The sequence below is a fragment of the Lissotriton helveticus genome, chromosome 7 (assembly GCF_964261635.1).
Source record: "Lissotriton helveticus chromosome 7, aLisHel1.1, whole genome shotgun sequence".
Classification (NCBI taxonomy): domain Eukaryota; kingdom Metazoa; phylum Chordata; class Amphibia; order Caudata; family Salamandridae; genus Lissotriton; species Lissotriton helveticus.
This window is the reverse complement of record NC_136068.1, coordinates 1,894,950,285-1,894,972,929: the sequence shown is the minus strand read 5'-3', so window position 1 is coordinate 1,894,972,929 and position 22,645 is coordinate 1,894,950,285. Positions and strand designations below refer to the sequence as shown.

Below are 22,645 nucleotides of genomic sequence, written 5' to 3'. Positions count from 1 at the left end.
AGGTCTCAATGTACCTGCAATAAATAAAACAGACATTGACAGAAAGACATAAATGGGTTAAGGTGAGGGGAGACACATAAAGTAGTACTTGACTACTATTTCAAAATCGATTTTGTGGCAACTTAAAAAATGGCAATACTTTACAGGCCCCTTAGTAAATGGCAGTGTCAACTCTCTCTTTTTCCACAAACGTGTTGCATGCAAAAAGTGTCCAAACCATGATAATTGCAGTATTGGTAGACTAATTACTGATCATGCAAAGTCATCGTGTTACCAAATCCGTGTACACTATAAAAATCGATTTTGAAATAGTAGTCAAGTAGTACTTTATGTGTCTCCCCTCACCTTAACCCATGTATGTCTTTCTGTCAATGTCTGTATGATTTATTGCAGGTACATTGAGACCTAAAAGAGAAGAAACAGGTTGATAATTTCCCTTTTCGCACACTTGTTTGCAATAATATTGTAGACTTGCACCACTCTCACATATCACGTTTGGTCCTGAAGAAAGCCCATAAGTCCGAATACCGACGGATTGGGCTGAAACATGTCGGCCATAATTTATTTTCACTAATTGCTAGCGCGTTCTGCATTCTTAATATTTTCAAAGAACGCATTTCTTTAGCATTCCCCAAAAGGGGCTACCCAAATCCAGACCTAATAAAGTCAAGCATCTGGCTGTAAGGGTATTTTAAACTGAACACTGTCCACATCACTGGGTCACTACTGTTTTTAACCATGGGTAAGATCCTCCTGGTGGAGGCTGCATACCGAAAATCAACCCTATGATTATGCACACACGTGTATGAAGAGCGGAGAATCAAAATATACCGTGACCACGACTTCCCAACACGTGCATGAGGGTTTTTTATTGGTGACACCGCTTACTTCTTGCATACCCTGGTTCATGCAGGACAAGTGATCCTTCCCCATTGATTAGTTGCATTGAATATAGGTAACTGAAGGATCAGTATTTCCTCCTCCCTCCTTTGATTAGTAGATAAAGATACCAGGAGGCAGATGTATCATTCTTTCACGCAGTGAAACCCAGCAAGACAACTTGCTGCCCACGGGTGCGAGGTAGGGAGAGGGCGGATGTTCACACACTGGCTGTTACAATACGTGTGAAAAGTTTTGAAATGATGAAATGCCTAAGTTAATGAGTTGTGTGTATAACATCTCTAATGTTGCTTCTCTCCTCTTTTTGCACTTCCCGGTCCTGCTGCTGGCGGTGGCTTCTGTCACTTGCGCCTTTGAACACTGCAAACCACCTGCCGGAGAGACTCCTTACCAACAGTTCCTCAGACAACATTATGACGATCCAAAGACTTCTGGCAGAGACTATTGTGGCAAAATGATGCTCAAAAGGTGTATGACAAACCAGGATCCTCCATTGACGAAATGCAAAGAACTCAACTCCTTCATCCATGCCACCAAGAAGCAAATCCAAGCCGTCTGCAATGACTCAGGGAGCCCTTATGGAAATAATCCGAAACTGACAGTAAGCAATCTGCCTTTCAGAGTCACGACCTGCACTTGCCACGGCGATCCAGATGTGCACCCCTGCGAATACAGGGGCAGAGAAACCACCAGACGCATTGTCATCGACTGCAGGGGCGGGAACCCCGTGCACTTTGCAGAAGGAATAGTTGTGCCAAACTAAACCGCATCACCATCCTGCCGGCTTCTCTTTACTCCCTAACAAATATGATGGTTGGTGCCGTTTTTTGGTAAAAAGCTGTACAAAAATGAACTTCAAAGATGCAATGGTGAACTGTAACAACACAAAAAGTCCGGTGTATGCTGTTGTGGATTGCCTTTGCATGCTGTTCACTGATGTAACTTTATACTTCTCTTTCCGACTAATAGAAGGCTTGACAACATACACCAGATATAGAGAACTGGTTTCATGGCTCTGAGAATTTAGAGAGCTCTCTGTTTGAGGCCCACATCTGTTCCTTCGGTCCAGTTCCTTTGATGTTTAGGTGAAAGCAGCGGCATCTGGCCACCCACAGTTTAAACTTCCATTCACAGTAAAGGTGCCACTTTCCCCGAAATGCCTCAGCCTGCTCCCTGAAATAGTACAATAGAATAACTCTCACCCCAGCAAAATTAACCATATACATACATTCTACAAACATAATCTAACAGCAGCATATTAAAAACATCATAACGCTTATCTTCAAGTAAAATACAAGACATGTAAAGCCAAACGATGTATGTAGTGAGATGTGCTTCGCATGGCCAAGAAGCCCCTTATCAGTGCTTAATTTGTAAAATAATAGGAGCCAGGGCTCTCGAACAGGAGGCCACTGCAGCTTGCAGCCACATTTCTCCTAATCATTCTGCCAAAGCAGTATCAGCACAGCTCCCAACCACCACACACTTAGCAGTGTGACCATTAAGACTATTCTAGTGCCCCCATAGCTATAAAATGGCCTTTGTCACAGATATTAGTCATTTTAATGTATGTTGAATCAACAAACACTTGTTGTTGTACTGTGCTCTAATTTAGGGCAATATGCCTCATGGTGGTGCTGTTTGTTTAAGTGCTGGTGTTGAAAGTTAAATGTCGATGCTCTGCACCGAAAAGCACCGGTTCAAATTAAGCATTGCCCCTTATATCAAAAGTAAACATAATATTAGATGCGTTTATCGTTCTGAGATTATTGCAATTACACTGCATGGTTCAAATGCAAAACATTCTCTTTTTAAGAACCCAGTCAAAGCAAAACATTCCAACACTCGGTATAGGTTTCACTGTAAACAGTTCACACACTCACCCAATCTCTCGCCAACAATGGAAATTAATAATTCAAGGCATTTGCATTCAAGAAACCGTCTTTCTAATATGTCTATGAAGGAGCATGTCCCTTTCCAGGCCTCCCACGTCATAATGTTTAACATTACAGCCAAACCAATTACTGTGCTGAGCAATTTTCACCAATATTGTGGGATTTGATTGTGTCACTTGTAGGATCTTGGAGACCAGAAGCTCTTAATGATGTCTGCCCTTTCTGAAAACTGACTATATCAATTAAAATATATATGCTTTTCTTGTAATTTTTCAGAGAATGTTTAACATGCTGATAAATTTGTTTTCATGAATAAAGGTATTCAAAACATTTGGAGACAAATTATTTCTCTGCCCCAACGTTTTCTATATATGCTAGATTTTACTAAGCCAAGCATCTTACAATGTGGTATGAGTGCAGTTTCTTTCAATATATTTGTATTGATTTTACATATTGACTTCTCAGTAAAATCGCCATAGCATTACATTAATCGTTCATATCTCGCATTAACTGCTGCTAGCGGCCCACGGGCCCTCATAGAGGGCTCTTTGACGGAGATCTTTTAGGAGGTGCCGCAGTCCATCCTGTCTTGATAGATAATCCGCAGGAAGCGGTGAAGTGCTACCCTGTGGGACATGTTCCCATGGAAGCACAGAGATAGACTCCTGACACTCAATGAGAAAGGTGCAACATCCTATGGCCTCATAAAGGGTACCCTGATTGAGGGCTTTGAATGTAGGCCTGAGGAGTATAGGATGAGATTCAGGGATGCTTAAAAAAGCCAGAGACAGCCCGAGGTGGATTTTGTAGACTACTCAGTGAAAACACTAGGAGGTTGGTTAGATGGTAGCAATGTACATGACTTTGAAGGGCTGTATAATATGATAATGAAGGGACACCTTTTAATTAATTGTCAACAAGAGAAACACCATCAATTCATAGTATACATAGGTCCACTTCCTCCTCAAGAATTGGGGAAGAAGACAGACCACGGGTCAAGACAAGAGTGACCAAAACTACCACTGGTGGGGGAGACCCAAACAAATTATAGAAAGAGGCCAAAAAGCACCCACCAGGCAAAGAGGGTCATTATAAAAATAGAGAGCCTTCTTCAGGCCCTCAAAAATCTGCTTAGGAGGGTGGGCTTCGAGACTCTTCTCAGCCAAAGGGAGGGTACCAGGGAAAGAACATGGATCTCAAAAGGCTTGGTGTAACGACTCTGAGGTGTTAGGAACTAACTTGAGTCCCTAGCTGTAGAAATAAGTAAAATGCCTCTAACCAATCTGCAGTTTGTGGTAATGAAGATCGAACACATCGGATGAAGGTAATCTGTAGTTTATTCTTAGTTAGCTGTACCATCAGAGCAGGGCAGTTACAGCTTCACAATCAGTCTCCCAACTGTTTTTACATGGAATCCCCACAGTGTCATCATAGAACTACAGCATCTTAACCACACTAGGATTCTACAACAAGCCCAAGACACTACATGGGTCTTTCCCTAATGAAAAAATAAAAAACAACAAAATCATAACCTAAGAACAAACTTAGGGAAAGCAAACAAAAAAAACAAGAAAACAAACTAAAGCAAATACAAAGAAAATGAGTTCACAAAAACAAGGAAGAAAGCTACTTCCTAAGTCTAAAAGGAATCTGCTTAACACGCATACTATGCCTCAGGGTAGGTTCCCCGGTACAATCTGAATTGGAAATTTCATTATTACAATTCCTGTGAAGAGATCTAGGTTTACTCACACTTTCTACCTCCGCATTAGTGGGATTATTATTTAACACAGAAGATTGACCAGATCTCTTCACTAATTCAGACTTATTCCACCACTGCCCATTGCTGAGTTTAACCGCACTACCTTTCACATCAAGTACCTTAATTGGTAAACCAATTCTCGCAGAACCTTTTTGTACATATGCAGGTTTCTTTATACATACTAAATCACCTTGTTTCAAATCAACCTCTTTTACTCTCATTCTTCCATCCTAATTTTTTTTTTCTCTTGAACTAATTTCACCTGTTTCCTAATGCTTCCATCAGACCATTGCGTTCCCTTTACCCATTTGTTCATCCATGCGGGACAAGAAATGGTTGCAGCTCTACGACCACGCAATAATTCAAAATGTGAAACACCTGTGGTGGAGTGGGGAGTAGTATGGTAAAATCATAACATACTCCTCACAGAGTTGGCAACCTGACATTTGTTTGCAATGGCCCAATTTATCCACTCACCCAACACCCTATTCATGCACTCAACCAAACCATTGGTTTGAGGGTGATAAAATGAGCTTTTAAGATGTTTAATGCAGCAATTCTATAAAAAAAAAAATCAAATTCTAAACTTACAAATTGTGTACCGTTATCTGTCAACAGGAATTCCGGATAACCTTCTTTCAAAAAGACATCATTCAGAAACTCTATAACTGACTTGGTAGTCACCTCTCTTACAAACTTAATTTCAGGCCACTTTGAGTCTGGAGGATGGATCCAGGGCATGAAAAGGACCTACAACATCTAACCCAAGTTTAACTCACGGTGACGATGGCAATTCAATTGGAGTTAAATTAGGATTACGTAACTTAACTGTCTTGTCACAACTCAAGCAAATTACACATGCTTTAACGTAATCATCAACCTCACTGTCCATAGCCGGCCATCAAAATGATAACCTTAACCTCCTTTTAGTCAGTGTTGCACCAAGATGGCCATCATGGGCATTTTTATTTAAAATTGCTCTCAATGCAAGAGGAGGCACAAGTTTGTCCTGTCTAAATAGAAGACCATCCTCAATCGTCAGTTCATCCGCTACCTGTAAGAAGGTCTTAAAATTAAAAGAAAGATTCCTTTCTTTAGGCCAACCTTTCTCATCAAATTGCATAACTTGGAGTAATGAAACATCATCACTAAGGGCACTCCAACATTTTTCCACTGATACAGCACTCAAAAGTTGAACATCTAGAGCCGCAACCACAAAATCTTCTCTATCCTCCTGTTCAATGTCCTCTTCAACCTCTTTGGTGTCAGAGGAACAAGATAAAAAATCTGCACAATTATTTTTAGACCCAGGAATGAACTCTACAGAAAAGTCAAATTGAAGAAGTATGGACGATAGATGTGAAATTCTCAGAGTAGAAGGTTTAACATTTTTCTCACTTAGAATAAAAACTAAAGGTTTGTGGTCTACCTGAAGACAAAATCTCCTTCCCCAAATAAAATTCTTAAACTTCATGACAGCTCACCAGCATGCCAATAACTCCTTCTCGATAACGGAGTACTTAATCTCTGAATTGGATAAAACCCTAGACGCATAGCCAATGGTCCTGACTTCATTTCCTTTCCTTTGGGAAAGAAGCGCCCCCAAACCTACATTGTTTGCATCTACGGTAAGAGTACACAAGAGGGATGGGTCATAGTGTTTAAGGACTTTAGGAGAAACCAACTGTTGCTTAACCCAGTCAAACACCTCTTGACACTCTTGGCTCCAATCAAACACAACACCTTTCATCAACATTCTGGACAACGGTCTTAATTTGCTTGGAAAATCAGGAACAAAACGGGAATAAAATTCACACACTCCTAAAAAGGATTTCAATGTAGCCTTCTCAGAGGGAGCTTTAGACTTTACAATGGAGTCAACCAAACTTGTTTTTGGAAAAATTCCATCTCCATTCACCAAATGTCCCAAATATTCCACTTGACTCGCCCTAAAAACACATTTATCTCTGCGTAAAACTATACCATTTGTTTGGAATCTTGAAAGTACCTCTCTAAGGGTGTTGTCATGTGTGGCATTGTCAGGAGCAAAAATAAGAACATCGTCTTGAAAAACCGACAAACGATTTATTCCTTTCAGGATTTTTGACATCAAACATTGAAACACTGATGCCACTGAGGCAAGCCCGAAAGGCATTCTTACATACTGAAATGTACCAAATGGTGATACGAAAGCAGTAAGGCATCTAGATTGTGGAGCCAGTTCAACCTGATGATAGGCTGATGCCAGGTCTAGCTTGGTGAAAACTTTCTCATCCTTAAGTGTGGCTAAAATTTCATTTATGTTTGGAAGAGGATGGGAATCCACCCATATCTCCTTATTCAAATAACGAAGGTCCACACATATCCTGAGTTCACCATTTTGCTTGCGTGCTACTACTAAAGGAGATAACCACAAAGACGACTCCACCGGTTCAATTATCCCTTTATCCCATTAGTGCACAAAGAGTCCAATTCTTTCTCTAAATCCTGTCTTATACTAAAGGGTACATTTCTCAATGTATGTTTAACTGGACATGCACCTTCCTTCACTTTAATTTCATGTTGAAATTCTTTGATTCTTCCCAACTCCCCAGAAAAGACATGCGGAAAGTCATTAACAAGATTTTCAAGGTCAGGATGTTCCCTTATGGCTAGAACCTGTTCCGTAGTTCCTGGTTTCAATACCATCCCAAATAAACTTTGATGGAACCATCCCAAAATATTCAACCCTTTTAGTGCCACATATATTTTTCCAGCAATCTTCCTACCTTTGTACTCTAAAATGTCTTCAATGCAGCCAGACAAATCAATTTCACGTCCTTCATACGGCACTGCTTTACTATCAGGGGGTAATAAAGGTCTACAAGGCCAGGTTGCCTTGTACAACTCTAAAGTAATCATAGTGATCCGTGCACCAGAATCGACAAGGAGATAAAGCGTTCTGTTTCCAACTAAAATATGAACATAAGGGTCCACACACAATTCTGGATTACCAACACCCACACCGTCCTCTCTTACCACCACAACCATATTGCTCAAATCCTTTGTTACACAATCTTCTTCATCATCCTGAATATTTTGCTCCATGACACACTTCACCTGCACTGGTTTAGACCGTGTGATATTCTTACCAGTTTGACAGACTTTTGCAAAATGTCCTGTTCTATTACAAATTTTACATGTAGCAAACTTTGCCGGGCACCTAGTCCCCCTAAAATGTGGTTTATAACCACATCTGAAACAAATATTATTCCTAGAAAAGAAAGAATTCTGGTTAGTAGGTGCGTTTTGTTTTTCATGACTTTTGTTTTCTTCATTCTTGGTTTCTTTCATCTTGATAGAAGACACTGGTTCACTCTTCTTCTCTACCAATTCTTTAGCAGAAAGTTGTGACGTTTCTATAGTCTTCGCCACTTTGATAGATTCTTCCAAAGTTGGATTTCCTAAAGATAACAATTTTTGTTTTATGTACAGTGACAAATGAATTGGTCACGCACCAGTTGTTCCGAAAAGTTCTCAAATTGGCAATCTGCTATCAGACGTCTAAGTGCTGTAATGTATGTATCTACATCCTCACCAGACTGCTGATTTCTCTGTAAAAATGTATGTCGAAGCATTACGTGGCTAGGTTGGACATCAAACCTGGTCTGTAATTGTTTTAAAGTTTCTTGATACTCATCAAGAGGGTTGTTTTCATCCACAGGAATTGCAGGAAGATGTTTTAAAATCTCTCTGCCTTCATAACCTAAAGAATACAACAAAAGGTATTTCCTTCTTTCTGGTCTAAATCTTGACGCACCAATTGCCCCCAGGTAGGTCTCGAATCCATCATACCACTGTTTCCACTTAATGGGTGGGTCACCCGGTGTTTCCAAAAAAGGTGATGGTGCTACATCACTCTGCATTTCAAAAAAAAAATCCAAGCTACTATCAAAGATGCAGTATGTGAAAAACCCACCAGGTGGCAGTGCTGTAGTAGAAAACCAAAACGAAGTGTTCAATGCCAATGTAAAAGAAAAGATAAAAATCAACAAAGTTGCAGAAAGAACGTTGTAATGAAATACAACCAGAATGGCTTTATTCTCTGTCCTTTCCTTTATTTGTGATGCCTTCTATATGTGCAGTGTCATTCCACAACTTTTCACTCTGACTGGCTTCCCTTTATATATGATTGCTTCTATATTAGCAGTGTCATTCCACAACTTTTCACTCTGACACAGGAGCATACAGCCGCTCTTTTCCCTCCTTTGTTACATCAATAGAGCTGTTGCTGAAACGCAGACCCCGCTTATGCGTTCCACTGCCTCAGAGCTCTCTATTTAATATCCACTTGCCCGCCCTGCTCACTAAACGTACCGGAAAGCAATAGCGCCGCGAAAAACAGTGAGACGCTCCCTCCTTACTTTCTGATTGTGAAGAAGGTCGTGAACCACACACCATTTGAATCGCGCTCTTCTTTACCTCGGTGACACGACACGGACTTCATGGGTTCTTTTTGATGGCCCAGCCCTCGTCGCCATTAAAAGAGTGTGGTAATGAAGATCGAACACATCGGATGAAGGTAATCTGTAGTTTATTCTTAGTAAGCTGGACCATCAGAGCAGGGCAGTTACAGCTTCACAATCAGTCTCCCAACTGTCTTTACATAGAATCCCCACAGTGTCATCATAGAACTATAGCGTCTTAACCACACTAGGATTCTACAATAAGCCCAAGACACTACACAGTTGCTAATGTCCAGATGGCATCCCAGGTGTGGCCTGACCATGTCAGTGACCCCTCGGAGGCAACACTAGTCTTTGAGGGATGGGTAGGCTTATCCTGTGCTGCCTGTGCCACTAATATGCACAAATACAGGCAGTACCTCTTGATTAATTGGAATAGAATAGAGGCCTTGAGAAATACTGGTGCTAGTGCCACCATGGTGATCCAGCAGCTGGTTCACTCAGATCAGTACCTGATTGGAAGGACCTATCCAGTCACCACTGCTGACAATGTCACAAAGATCCATTCCTTGGCATATTTTGACTTAGCAGGGGGACCAAAGAAAGTGGCTGTGTCCTCAACCATCCCTGTAGACTGTCTGCTTGGAAGTGATTTGGAGACTTCCCCTTGGGCTGAAGTTGAACTGAGGACCCATGCAAAGATGCTAAGGCTCCCAGAATGGGGTTTTGTGAAAACCAGACCACATAGCAGGGCTCAGATAGAAAAGAAGGTGCTGGATCCTGAAAGAGTAGCCCAGCCCTTCAAGAGAAACATCAAAAACGACTGGCGGACTAGCTTCTAAACAAGTTAGAACCCCTTTTTCAGAAAGAGGGCGCATTATCCTCAGAGGTGCCTGAACCTGAGGAGCGTGTGCCTTACACAGCAGAGCTCTTAGACCCAAGGGGACCCTCTAGGAAGGATCTGAGTCAGGGACAAGAAATCTGTCCCACTCTTGAGAACCTAAGGCAGCAATCTGCTGCATAGAAAAGGGGTGATAGTTGTAGCCACCGGGTCTATTGAAAGGAGAGTCACAGGCCACAGACCCCAAACCTGGTGCAACCAGGAAAGTGGTAGTATCTCAGAAGTGTAAAGAGTTTCTCCTCACTTTGGCCCATGATATCCCCTAGCTGGACACCTTCATCAGGATAAACTTAAAGTAGATTAGTCAATAACTTGTACAGGCCAGTGTTATCCCAAAAGGTGAAGGACTTTTGTCAGTCCTGTGTCTAAAGTCAAGACAGTAGTAAGGCAGGAGTGCAGTGCAGTTCCCATATTCCCAATAGGCTCTGCGCATTGGAATAATATATCCTTTAGATTAGACGTAGGACTGAGGTCGACTAGGTCTCGATCGAATATACTAAACTTAATAGTGAGTGCCAGCTAGCTCAGAGGTCATTAGAAACTTTCTCGAATTCACAAGAAGGGATTCGTTTCTGACAACCGCATAAACATGACAACTTTGTTTCCCGAGAATAAGAAATATATCTCTAGAGTCGTGGAAACAATAGATAAGTATTTCACTCAGTCAATCGTGCATGCAGAGAAATAGAGAGACAAGCGTTTTCAATAAAAAGGTTTATTGAACAGTCTTCTTTCTCATACAAGAGAAGTGAACTGCTACAATCGTTATGCAGTCTGCAAAGTATAATGCGTACACCGTAAACAGTAATATGAAATAATACTGTAAGAGCATTGTATGGTTTCTAAGCCATATAAAAATACATACATAAATAACATTGACTAAAAATACTCAACTGGTGCTTCTAAAATACGCCTACCCCAATGTATCTAACCTAAGTCTAGTACGCGGTAAGAAGTAAGTATTGTGTAGCATAGGTTTTAGTTTTTGCCAAGAATCTACCAAAGGTTTCTCTAGGTTCTATCAGCTCCATTCCTTATTTAGAATGAAGGAGGTCTGGTATCTCAGTCTCAGGACTCGATTTCCCAACACCCCGCAAGGGAAGCTTGGAAACACTGGAGCTGGATTCTCGGCAGGAGAAAGGCAGCCTCTTGATCAGTGTGTCAGCTGGAGAGTCGGCACTTGCTGTAGTGAGCTCCATCGGGCAAGTAAAACAATAAACAAAGAGGCAATACGAATGATAGATGAAAATGTAACATATAAAGCAGAACATCATATCCATTCAGTCCATGAAAGAGAGACAAAGATCTTGGCCATGATAACTAAGGTGCACAAATTAAACGCAGAATAAGCAGAAATATTTTAGAATCAGAATCAGCAGTGTCAGTTAGATTCCGTAGTTTTAACTGTTAGACATAAGGGCCAGATGTACAACCCTTTTTGCTGCCGCAAATGGGAGAAACTCCTGTTTTTGACAAGCAGGGACCCTCTCCTCTGGTCAGGGCAAGGAAATTACTATTCCAAAATAACCCCTGCTCACCCTCTAGGCAGCGTGGCGCGAGCAGTCAAGGCTTATTTCGGAGGCGATGTAAGTTAAGCAGTTGTGACCACATACAGTAACCCAGTGACAACACTACAAATGGACACCACACAGGTTTTATATAAAAAATAAGTATACTTTATATAGAGTTATCACAAGACCAATAAACGACAAAATGAATCCACAGTACCATTGAGTTTTAAGAGTTCAGGTTAAAAAGGCTTAATTCTAGGTTCTGTGCGAGTCGGTAGCCTTGTCCAGCAACAGCCGTGAAGAGAACACAGAGTCTAACAAATCCAGCGGACCGCGGCAGTCCGGGCCCACTTAAATGTCGACAGACTCAAACACAGTACCTTTTCCTTGAGGCGGCCGGAACGGATGTGCGAGTCAGTTCCACTGTTCGTCGCAGTGCAGAAAAAGAAAGCGTTGCTGGTGACGGTGTCCCTTCCGTCGCGGTGCAGGCCACAGCTCATTGACGGCGTTGGTGAGCTCTGAGCTTGCATTGTTTGGGGCGGACGCTGGTGTCGATCAGTCGGGACAGCGGTGCGAGTCGGACGGTGTGTCGCGAAGTGTGCGGGACGGTGCCCAACTCCAGTGCGATTACAGGACTCAAAGTCAGCAGCAGTGACTGCGTCGGTCAGACCAGTTTGAGTCGGTGTAGCGAGGCGTTGCACGTCGCGTTGTCCCTCCGGTCATGGTGCAGGCTACGGCTCGTTGACGGCGACCAGACTGAGTCGGTGAGTGCAGAGCTTGCGTTGTTCGAGGTGGACGTTACTGGATGCAGTGCTTACAGGACACCAGGCCGGTCGTGAGGGTTGGTCACAGCTCCCTACCTGTGTAGCCACTGGAACAGCAGCAATTCACAAAGGCTGGTGAAGTCCACAGGTCCTGGGGGGAAGCTCTCTTCCAAGCCCTTGGAGATCTTTTTAGCACAAGTTGAAAAGCAAAGGTAAAATCCACGAAGTCCTTACTCCTCTCTAGGCAGTTCAGGCAACCACTGCAGGCCAATCCCCCAAGCAGCACTTCAGCTTGGGAATAGTCTCTCCTTAGTTTCCTCAGGTTCCTTCTCCTCAGCAGAGGCTTATTTTTGTCAGTTCCATGAGTGATCTAATTTCATGGGATCAGGGTCCCAATACTTATACCCCAAAATCCTTTGTTCTCTGAGGGGAGAGGGGCCTGTGCCCAGTCCAAACCAGTTCTGAAGTTCTCTGTTTGCCAGACCTCTCCTTTCCTTTCACCATGCAGGGCAGGAACATCAAACGCCCCACAGGAGGTGGAGCCAGCATTGTGGAAGGCAAGTACAGTCCTGGAGCACTTTCTTGACAGTCTTCCTTCTCTTCTTTCAGTGTGCAGGGCAGAGACATCGAACGCACCACCGGTGGTGGAGCCAGCACTGTGGGGGGCGGGCAAAGTCCTATTCAGGTCCCAGGTGCAACTTCTCCCTCCCATCTCGATGCAGATCCCTCTATTCACCACCGGGCTGCCCAAGCCTGTCTCCTGGAATCCCCCAGCCCTGTCATTCACAAACCCAGACAAAGGAATACACAATCTAGCAGAGGTAGGCTTGAAAGGTTAGGCAAGCAAATACCTACATTCTAAAACTGGTATTTGCAAACACAGAATATTAAAATATTAAAATAATAGTCCAGGCATACTAAACTCGAATTTCTACCATGTTCTCTGAGTCAGTTAGGATTATAAAATGTAATATTTCTAACAGCCCATTCTGGCCTGTGGAGAACAGGTAGGCTTGCAATATTGAAAAACGAAAATGGCTGTAATTCACTATTAGGACATGCCACACACTTCAGGGCTTGTCCTACCTTATACTTACAATGCACCCGGCCCTGGGACCTACCATAGGTGTGACATATGAAGAAAAGGGAAGGTTTAGGGACTGGGAAGTGGGTGCACTTTCCCAGTCAGCATGACAGTACCAGACTGCACGCAGGCTCTGCAAAGGCAGACCTTAGACACGTTTTACAACGCCGCTTCTGTGGGTGGCACAACCAGTGCTGCGAGCCCACTAGCGGCATTTGGATTTACACACCCTGGGCACACTCAGTGCACTGTACTAGGGTCTGACAAGTGAACCAAATATCCAATCATGTAATCACCATGTCATACATCAATTTACAATAGGGAGAGCATATGCACTTTAGCACTGATCAGCAGTGGTAAAGTGCCCAGAGTCATAAAATAGCCAACAACAGGTCAGACAAAATAGAGGAGGGATGACCCTGCAAAAAAGGCCAAGTCTAACAGTGTCTAAGACATGTATCCCCTCAATCCACAGCACGATTCTCAAAGGCCTCAAACTGTTACTTTGTTGGAGAGATGTTCAGTAAATCAGCTTCTAAAATTCGGAGAATTCTAGGATGGAAGTTAGCTAGCCATACGAGGGATGCACTTTTTCTCTGCTCTAGCACAAATAACACTAGAATTTCTGCAGTTTCACGTTCACTCTTCTTTCCTGCCCTAAAGTCTGAGAGTGATTGAAGTAGGGGACTTTTATATCTATATGAAGTGCAAGTCAAAAGCTGCGCACAACTTTCACAAGAACTGTGTTCCATTTTCAAAGCTAAAGAGTGTACTAAGAGTTGAATGAACAGTTTGACTTGCCAGGGATATTTGTTAGACGAGGTTTAAATAGAATCATATTGATTATTACCCTTACATGTATAGCTGTGGTCAGAATGTAGATCCACAACAAAACTATAGAAAAAGTATTGCCAGGAAGTGCCAGTGTGGGCAAAAGCCCTTGAAGGCCTTTGTGTCTTCACTGGTAACCCTGGTTTTGTTGCTCAATGCACAAGTGGTAACACAGCAAGAAGCATCTGCCTGTATGCCATTCCCCATAAGTGATGTTGAAGTAAATCCAGGATCTTCACTAAACCTTTGTTATACATGGATGTTCTGTCAGTCTTGATCATTAAATAGGCCTCAAGACTTATTAGTACTTAGGCAAGTATTGTTAAACCTTGTCTTGTTGAAAGGCTTTTCTTTGTTTTAAGAACTGTTTATTTGTTTGCACCTGCACTGCACTGATAGTGTTCCTTATCTATTTTTACGTGCATCGCTAAGTGCTCTCCAATCCACCATGGTCTTTACTGTTTATTGTGGAGAAAGTTGTCTATTTTACTCACTTCTTGCTGGGGTCTACATGGGCCAGCAGTTTAGCTGTGCTTCCCAAGTCCCTTTTAAATCAGCCGCCGGCATCTATATGGATGTATTAGTTCAATTCAATTCAATTCGTTCTCAGGCAAGGATTTTTAAACCTTGTCTTGTTGAAAGGCTTTTTTTGTTTTAAGAACTGTTTATTTGGCCGAGGTTTTTGGAGTTGAGGGTTAGAAGGTCCTGATCGTTTACTCGCCGTAGGATGAGCAAAAATGTGCTTGTTTAATTCCTGCCCTTGACAGGGGGGAGACCCCTAACCCCCTAATAAGTACAGAGTTCAAGAGGATTGTCTGGGCAAGAATGATTTTATTAGTCGTTGCAGGAAAGAATTCCAATTATGCAATCATTTGTGTGGTTTGAATTATTTATGAAAGAACTATCACTCTATTCTTAAGAGTGAGTGGAGAAACAGCCAACACGTGTTTCGCCCGCTTACATGGCCTTTCGGCCTGGGGCTTCCTCAGGGCGTTTAGTAACGTAAAGTATAGAAAAAGTCTTTTAAGTCAAAACGGTCCTAGGATTTTCTGAGTCAGGGCATAATGCGGGTCCGAGTCGTGGCCTTTAGTAGTAGTCAAAGAACTGTTTATTTGGCTGCATCTGCACTGCGCTGCACTGGTTGTGTTCCTTATCTATATTTACGTGCGTCGCTAATTGCTCTCCGTTTTACAGCAGTATGTACAGTTTGTTGTGGAGTGAGTTGCCTATTTTTCTCACTTCCTGCTGGGGCCAACAGGTGTCAGCAGTCTAGCTGTGCTTCTTAGGTTCCCATTTAAATCAGATGCTGGTGCTGATGTGCAAAAGCAAGCTTGTCTGCACCCGTCTGCGCCCGACCGTCGCCTGCTCCTTCTACTACAGATAACAAGTTCTTGATTAGAATTACCTATTCTGCTGAGAAACTAATCTATATGGGAACCAAGTTAAGGGTTCAACCCTCAAGGGCACCTGTTTCAAAGGTAGATTTCCATCTCACTTGGACCCTCTAACCTGGGTCAATGCATGCATATGGAGAATCCTGGTCTGTGGCATCCAATACACCAAATGTCACACATTGATGCTGAACATATACATTCAGCACTTTGAGATAAGTGAGACATTTGCATAATGACAGACTTCACAGGTTTACAAGCAGAGCCACTGTGCATCTTCCCCACTAGAGTTACACGGAAAAATCCAAAACACAATGAAAGCAATCAGGTGTCATCGGCTACATTTTCTTCATGGCCAAGCAGCGAGGATGGTAGTCTCTCTTGTAAGTTAACAACTTAGGTTAAAACACCCAGATGAGAACTCAGCTGGGAATATTATCCTAAAAAAAATGAGTACACATCACAACGACCCCATGCCACTGATCTCCAGAACAGAAATACTTAGGATTGGTCAGAAGGATGGCAGATAAGTACTGCACCAGTCACAAGTGACCCAACACATATTAGGGAAACTTGGGTGCCAATGATGTTTGGCATCCCTCCAGTTTTTAACAAATAACTTTGGTCAGATTGAACACCAGGTAGCATCTGGCTAACATACTCAAATCAGGTGTTGTCCCTGCTTTGACTAGATTCTATTCAAAATGTGCCTTCAATCTGCTGACTGTCTTCCTTAAATTGCTGTTGTATTCATCTTTGACAACCTGTGGTTGAGTTAATAATAATGCAATATTTGTTTCCTTTCCATCTCACATAGGGGCACATTAGGATGGCGGGCTGCCCGCCATCCTCGTGGAAAACGGGACCGCCCGCGATCTGAGCGGCGGTCGGGCAATGCATATTATGATGCGTCCGCCACACTGGCGGCCGCATCATGCATGTTTAACATTGCGGCGGGCGGTGTTTACACCAGCACCCACCGCAATGTTAAAAATGCATGTTATGCATTTGCATACACAAAGCGGCAGGCACCACCTTCTCTTAAGCTGATCACTGATGACTTGAGCCATCCCAAGATCACAGTCTATGAGCATATCAATGAGGGGGGTAAGGCGTTAGTGCTGACTCAAGAGTCCAATTTGGTGTTTGGCGGCATGAATGACAAGATAAGCTCCCACAGAGTCCAGAGTGGAGCATGGGTTCTGTACGAGCATATAGACAGAGGTGGAAGGAGCATTGTAGCCAGGGCTGATGAATATTTGGCAAATTACTGTGATATCGGTTTCAATGACCAAGTCTCCCATGTGTATCCTCTGCGCCCTGGGCAATGCTCTGTGACAGCTACACTTCTGTGGGACAAGAAACAGGTAGAGAGTGAAAGAAACATTCAGATAGACCAGTATTCATACAAGAACAGCTCAGATATTGAGCAGCAGCTCACGGCCACGTCTACCAAATAGTTTGAAAAATACACCTCCCACAGCTTCGAATTCAGCAATGAGACCTCAATAAGGGCTGGAGTTTCCTTTAATTTGTTTGAAATAGTCAATATGGAGGCAGAGGTGTCCAACACCTTCACAGTGAAGAAAGGAGAGTCTCAGTCATTCACCACCAGGAAGAAGTCAGAGTTGAGCTTGCCGGTGAAGGCTCTGCCACGCACAAAAGGGATTGTGAATTTCATGTACAAGGAGGTCACGATCTCAGTGCCGGTGGAGCTGAAAATCACCCGGGCCAATAAAACTTATATCGAAACTGGAACATACCGATGTGAGTCTGGAACAGAAATCAGCATTGATCTGAAATCCCTGCCAGTGGTGTAACACAAAATGATGGAGCCCCCCTGTAAAATGTGATAAGGGCCCGTCATCTCCTAGATTGCACAAATATTCATTAATGTTGGGCTCAATGGGATCTCACTGAAGGGCCAAGCCCAGTCCCCTATGATGCCGGTGGTCTGCTTGGGAAAGCATAGTGAATGTCCCGAGCGTTTACCTATTTTTTTAGTCCACACCAATGCAAGGCATGCAATGGCTTTTGAAGGTGAGGGGGCCCCTCCGAAACAAGGACCCCTGGGGGCCCCCCACATAGCGGGGGCTGCGGAGAACTTCGTTAAACCCCTGGACCCTTCTTCTAAGTTGATCCTAGTGGGAGCCACACATTTTCTCCTTAGTAGCCACATGACAACATTGATTTGCTATTCTTTGGGTGATTGTGATTGCATTTTGCTCAAAATTGAGAAATCTGCAAATTACCCTTTCCTTTAAAGATGCAATTCTCCCAGACATCAGCCTGATACAGAATGTACAATCCGCTAACCCAAATTTTATTAAAAGCCAATAAAATATAGAGTACAGACAAGCTATAATTCCCTACCAGAATCTCCAACAATGCCATATTGATTTGGGGACTGGTTGTACACACCGCCCCCTTGAAGCAGGGAACCAGTACCGCAGGATGTAGCTGAGTTCCAATGTGTGAGTGTACACTGTATAACCTCAGCCAAACCTGTACTGTGATTAGCAAGGGTTATGTGTGCTGTTATTCTCAGGTCCTTAGAAAATGCCATCCTGATACACGTCACTTACTGGCAGTACTTCAAGGGTGTGACCCTGAGGTTTACTGCTGTATCAGTTTCTGTCTGTTTCCTGTTAATGTCATACTCTGGCCACAAGGTGTCACTGCTGCAGCAATATGTGTTTCTTCAGAACATGAGACAATGTAACATGACGACTATCCAACAAGAGTCTCTGCACCAAACACCTGTAGACACAAAGCTGTTTCACTCCTGGAGAAAAGTAACACTGTTGCAGTAAGTGTACGTGAAACAGACATGGCTTGAGCTTCCAATATCCCAATCATCGAGTTCTAATCAATCCTGCAGTAAAAAGTACACATATGCCTAACTAAATTACGGTGGCCTGGGTAGTGTAGCGGTAGAGCGGGCAAAGTGCATCAAAGTAGTTAGCAAGCTTGGCTCTATTTATGATTTTACTTCTAAACACCCAGACACAATAAACCTTTAAAAATGCCCATCTAGGAGACATTCAGTAGAAATAATTGGTACAGAACCTGTAGGCCCAATGACGGCTGACTGAGCGACGCCATAAACAATTTAGTGATGTCACAAAGACGTGTGGGGGCACAAACCTCGGGCTGACCTACTGCAATGTGCCAGTTCTTCATAACAGATGGAACAGTTCATAGCTTTTGAAAAGGATTTGCATGTCATGAAATGTACTTGCCTTTCATAACAGAAAGAGCAGTTCATAAGTCTTCAAAATGATTTCTACTTCATGAATTGAACTCGCCTTTAATAAGACATGGAAACATTCATAATTCTTAAAAAATGTTTATACTTCATGAATCGTACTAGCCTTTATTACTAGATGGAACAGTATAAGTTTTGAAAATGATTTACACTTCATGAAATGTACTTGCCTTTTATAACAGATGGAATAGTTCATAAGTCATGAAAATGATGTACACCTTCATGAAATGCAGTGGCTGAGACACCAAAGCTGTTAACATTTTGTTGTATTAATGTGTTTGGCAAGAGAGTGAACATTAGTAAAAACAAATACAGGATAGCTGGTTTCAAATGTTTATGAGTGTGAGGGGTAAATACATAAACTAAATGCAGCTGACTGGATAATCCCTAAAAACACATTTATACCACAGGGTTGTAATGAGTGAACTGAAGGCGTAGGCTCCATTGACGTCATTAATGTACTGCATCATCCATTCATTCAGAAACATTTATGTGCATCTCTACTGTCTGTGCTGAATTTTGGGTTCCATATCTGGTTTTCTTTTTTAATGTTTGCTGTTGTTATATTGTATCTTAAGCTGGTACATTTAGGGGCCCTATGTTCTCATTTTAAGACTGGACAAATAACGGAAATCACTAATTTATAATCAGCCTACCATTAAGATAAAGCTAAGAAAGCTAACTCATGTAGTAATTAAGGATTCATTTTGGCAAATCGTTAATCAGGGTTTGGCTCCAAGTCTAATTTTTTTTGTTGTGAGTAATAAATCTCAGTTGCAATCGGCTCAAGCCTGGTATTGTAATGAACTTTTCATTCATTTCACTGGGTGCTTGCCTCGAAGGATACCTATCCCACACTTAGGGACATATTTACAAGGGGATTGCACCACTGGAGCATCACTTTTTCCGATGCTCCGGTGGTTCATGCCCTGATCTATATTTACAAGGCAGCGCTAAGCTACTTTGTGTGGCCTAATGCCGCCTTGCAAATATGGCCAGTTTTCGGCAGCAAAGGGGCATGCAATGGGTCTTACTGTGGGCATTCCCCAGATTTACAAGGATCTGTAAATTGGAGGCAGAGCCAAAACGCCTTTCAAAAGCAGGCATTAATGTGCCACAATGAGGAGAAATAATGTTATATTTCCTTGATTTTTGCTTTTTCTGTGTGCGCTGCATTCGGCCCTTCCCTGTCACCGACACTTGGCCCACCCGCACAAGTGAGATAGCATTTTTATTTGGACACCTGGAAACACAGGTTGAAGGAAACTTGTGCCGGGCCAGTCATCCCACAACTGCCCCACAAGGAAATGTCAGGAAAAATATGTTTTTGTCAATCAAATACATTTACAAGGGCTTCTGAGCAGGTAAACCTTGTGGGATTTACATAAAACATGCCACATATTATTTCCTTACTGACCAGTTTCCAACAAGAAGGAGTTTGCTAAAAGAGTGAGTGTGCCTTAATGGAAATAAGCAAAAACAAAACATGAACAAAACATAAAAACCTTATTGCACACCAATTCACTAGTCAAGCACTGGCATACTGGTTGGATGTGGCACAAGGGTAAGTAAATGGTGCATAAAGAAATGTTTATTTACCAGACTTTATGAAATAAAATCCGCAAAAGTCATCGTTAATATTTTCAACATCACTAAAGAACCACAGATTTACAGCTCGAGAGCTGTCAAATTAAGGCAAGGCACCAAACACTTTATAGTCCATTTGCATGCCTTTCATGCAAGCAGAAAACCATTAACAGTGCCATCTTCAGACCCAACACAATCCAACACTTACATTGATAATCAGAACCATTCAAGGCCCATCACTCTCAGAAGCCAAAAAGACTAACACAGCAATCCCACAAGGAAGCACACAAAGATCAGACAACTGACAAACACACCGCAAGCAAGTCAGTAAGCATACTGTCTATCAGCTACCAACACACCGTCAGTCCAGGCACACTGCCAACCAAGCACCAGTCATTACACACCACCAGCCAAGTAGCAATCTACACACACTTCAGCTAAGCACTAGTCAACACAAACCACCAGCCACAAACACCATCAGCCAAAAATCAGTCCACGCACACTGCCAGCCAAGCACCGGTACACACACACAACCAGCCAAGTGTCAGTGCACACAGACCACCAGGCTAGAATCAGTCCACACACACCACCAGGTAAGCACCAGTCCACAAACACCACCTGGCAAGCACCAGCCCACAAACTGCTTGCCAAGCAGCAGATCGCACACTATGGGTGGGCGAAATTTGCGTAATCGTGTTACGCGAATCTCTGCGAAAGCGGCAAAAATCTCTGCGTACACGCGGAAATATTGCAAAGATGTAGAATTACTTGGCCTGCCTGTTCACGATGTGTTTTTGCATGATCGCATTGGAAAAGCGTCGCCAACTTGCCCATGCGGTCTCTAACGGGCCCGGCCATCTTATTTTCATTTGTCCCGCCCGTTCGCGATGCCTATTTCCTGTTCCGGGTCACGTACTGCATGCTCCTGCCCGTCCGCGATGAGTATTTCCTGTTTGGGAATGCGTATTACGTGTTTGAGACGCTTTTTGCGTGTTCAGGGGGGTAAATATCCCGCAAACTTGCTCACGCGGTCGCAATAGGGCAGCCATCTTGTTTTTCACTCTATTCTATGGTTCTGGGCATGGTTTTCTTTTCTCCCTTTATCTTTGCAATCCTTTGTATCTGGACACTTGTTTTTATCTTTTTGTATTTATTATCTATCTCTCTATTTTCCTGATTCTATATTTTGAGGTTTTTTTCTACTTTTTGTTACTTTTTCTACTACTTTTTTACTTTTTTTGCTATAACTTGCTTTTTCTTTTACCTACTTTTCCAATTCCTCCCTTTTTTTTTTCGCCTGCCCCCCTCCCCTAGAGTCCCGAAGCCATGGCCAAGGGAGAGGGCAAGTCCAAGGGCAAAGGCAGGGCTGCTCAGATGGGGGGCATGCACGGGCCTTATTTGGTGAGGCGAGGTGGCCGTATTTGTCTTTTTCATCCAGCGCCACCTCCACATAACCCTGGCAGCAGGCGGCAGGCATGGGTCTGGGTACGGGCTCCAGGAGCTTCGGCAGCGGTGGGGAAAGATGCTCTGGGCAGTGTTTCGCTGCTCTGGTGTCCGGCGCACAAATAATCAGCTGACACACTGGTGGTCCGATATCTTGGATCGGGAGCAGCACCTGCAGGACCTGCTAGGAGTGGAGGACCCGGAGCTTGGTGAGTAGCTATTTAATATTTAATATTACCACTTTATGTTCTTCTGCTCTGCTTTATATATTGTGAATACCTTTTTTCCCCGAACAGCAAGAATGCTGCTGCTTACATTGCAGCTAAATTATGTTTAAAAATCTTCTGCGATTGTTATGACAGGTGCTCGGCGCTACTAATCTTACTTGTTTGCAACTTTATGTCACTTGACATGATTATGTAAGAGAACTTAAGTTAGGTAATGCTAGATAGACTCTAGTCCTTCCTTTGTCCTCCTGCAACTAAGAAGAGATAGTGGTGGATTGATAGGTTTAGTTTAGATACTTGTTATTAGCAGGTATGTTTTTTAAATGTAAATTGTAAATTGATACTTGTATAGCGCACTACTCACCCGCAAGGGTCTCAAGGCGCTTGTACGAATACCGCTGTGGAACCCATCCTGGCTTTCCCTGTGAGGTGTCCACTCCTGGGCACCCCCAAGGTGGAGGCCAGGCATCCTTAGCGTTGTGGGGGCCGTTGTGGAGATTAAGCAAGCTATTGCCCAGAGTTGCAGAGTGGAACTCCATGATTGGAATAGGCACCGAGGCGAGAATTATCAGGTCCGTGGAATTTTGAGCCCAAGCCCCGCCGAGGCGGAGAATTGAACCCTGGTCCCAGGCTAGA

General features: G+C 43.1%; 1 protein-coding gene across 1 annotated transcript; it reads left to right on the top strand.

Annotated features, from left to right (window-relative positions):
- The first annotated feature begins 1,147 nt into the window (after positions 1 to 1,147).
- Positions 1,148 to 1,663, top strand: LOC144769882 (ribonuclease-like). The gene has a single exon (XM_078654078.1). It carries the CDS (start codon positions 1,148 to 1,150, stop codon positions 1,661 to 1,663), a length of 516 nt encoding a protein of 171 aa, XP_078510204.1.
- Positions 1,664 to 22,645: the final 20,982 nt, after the last annotated feature.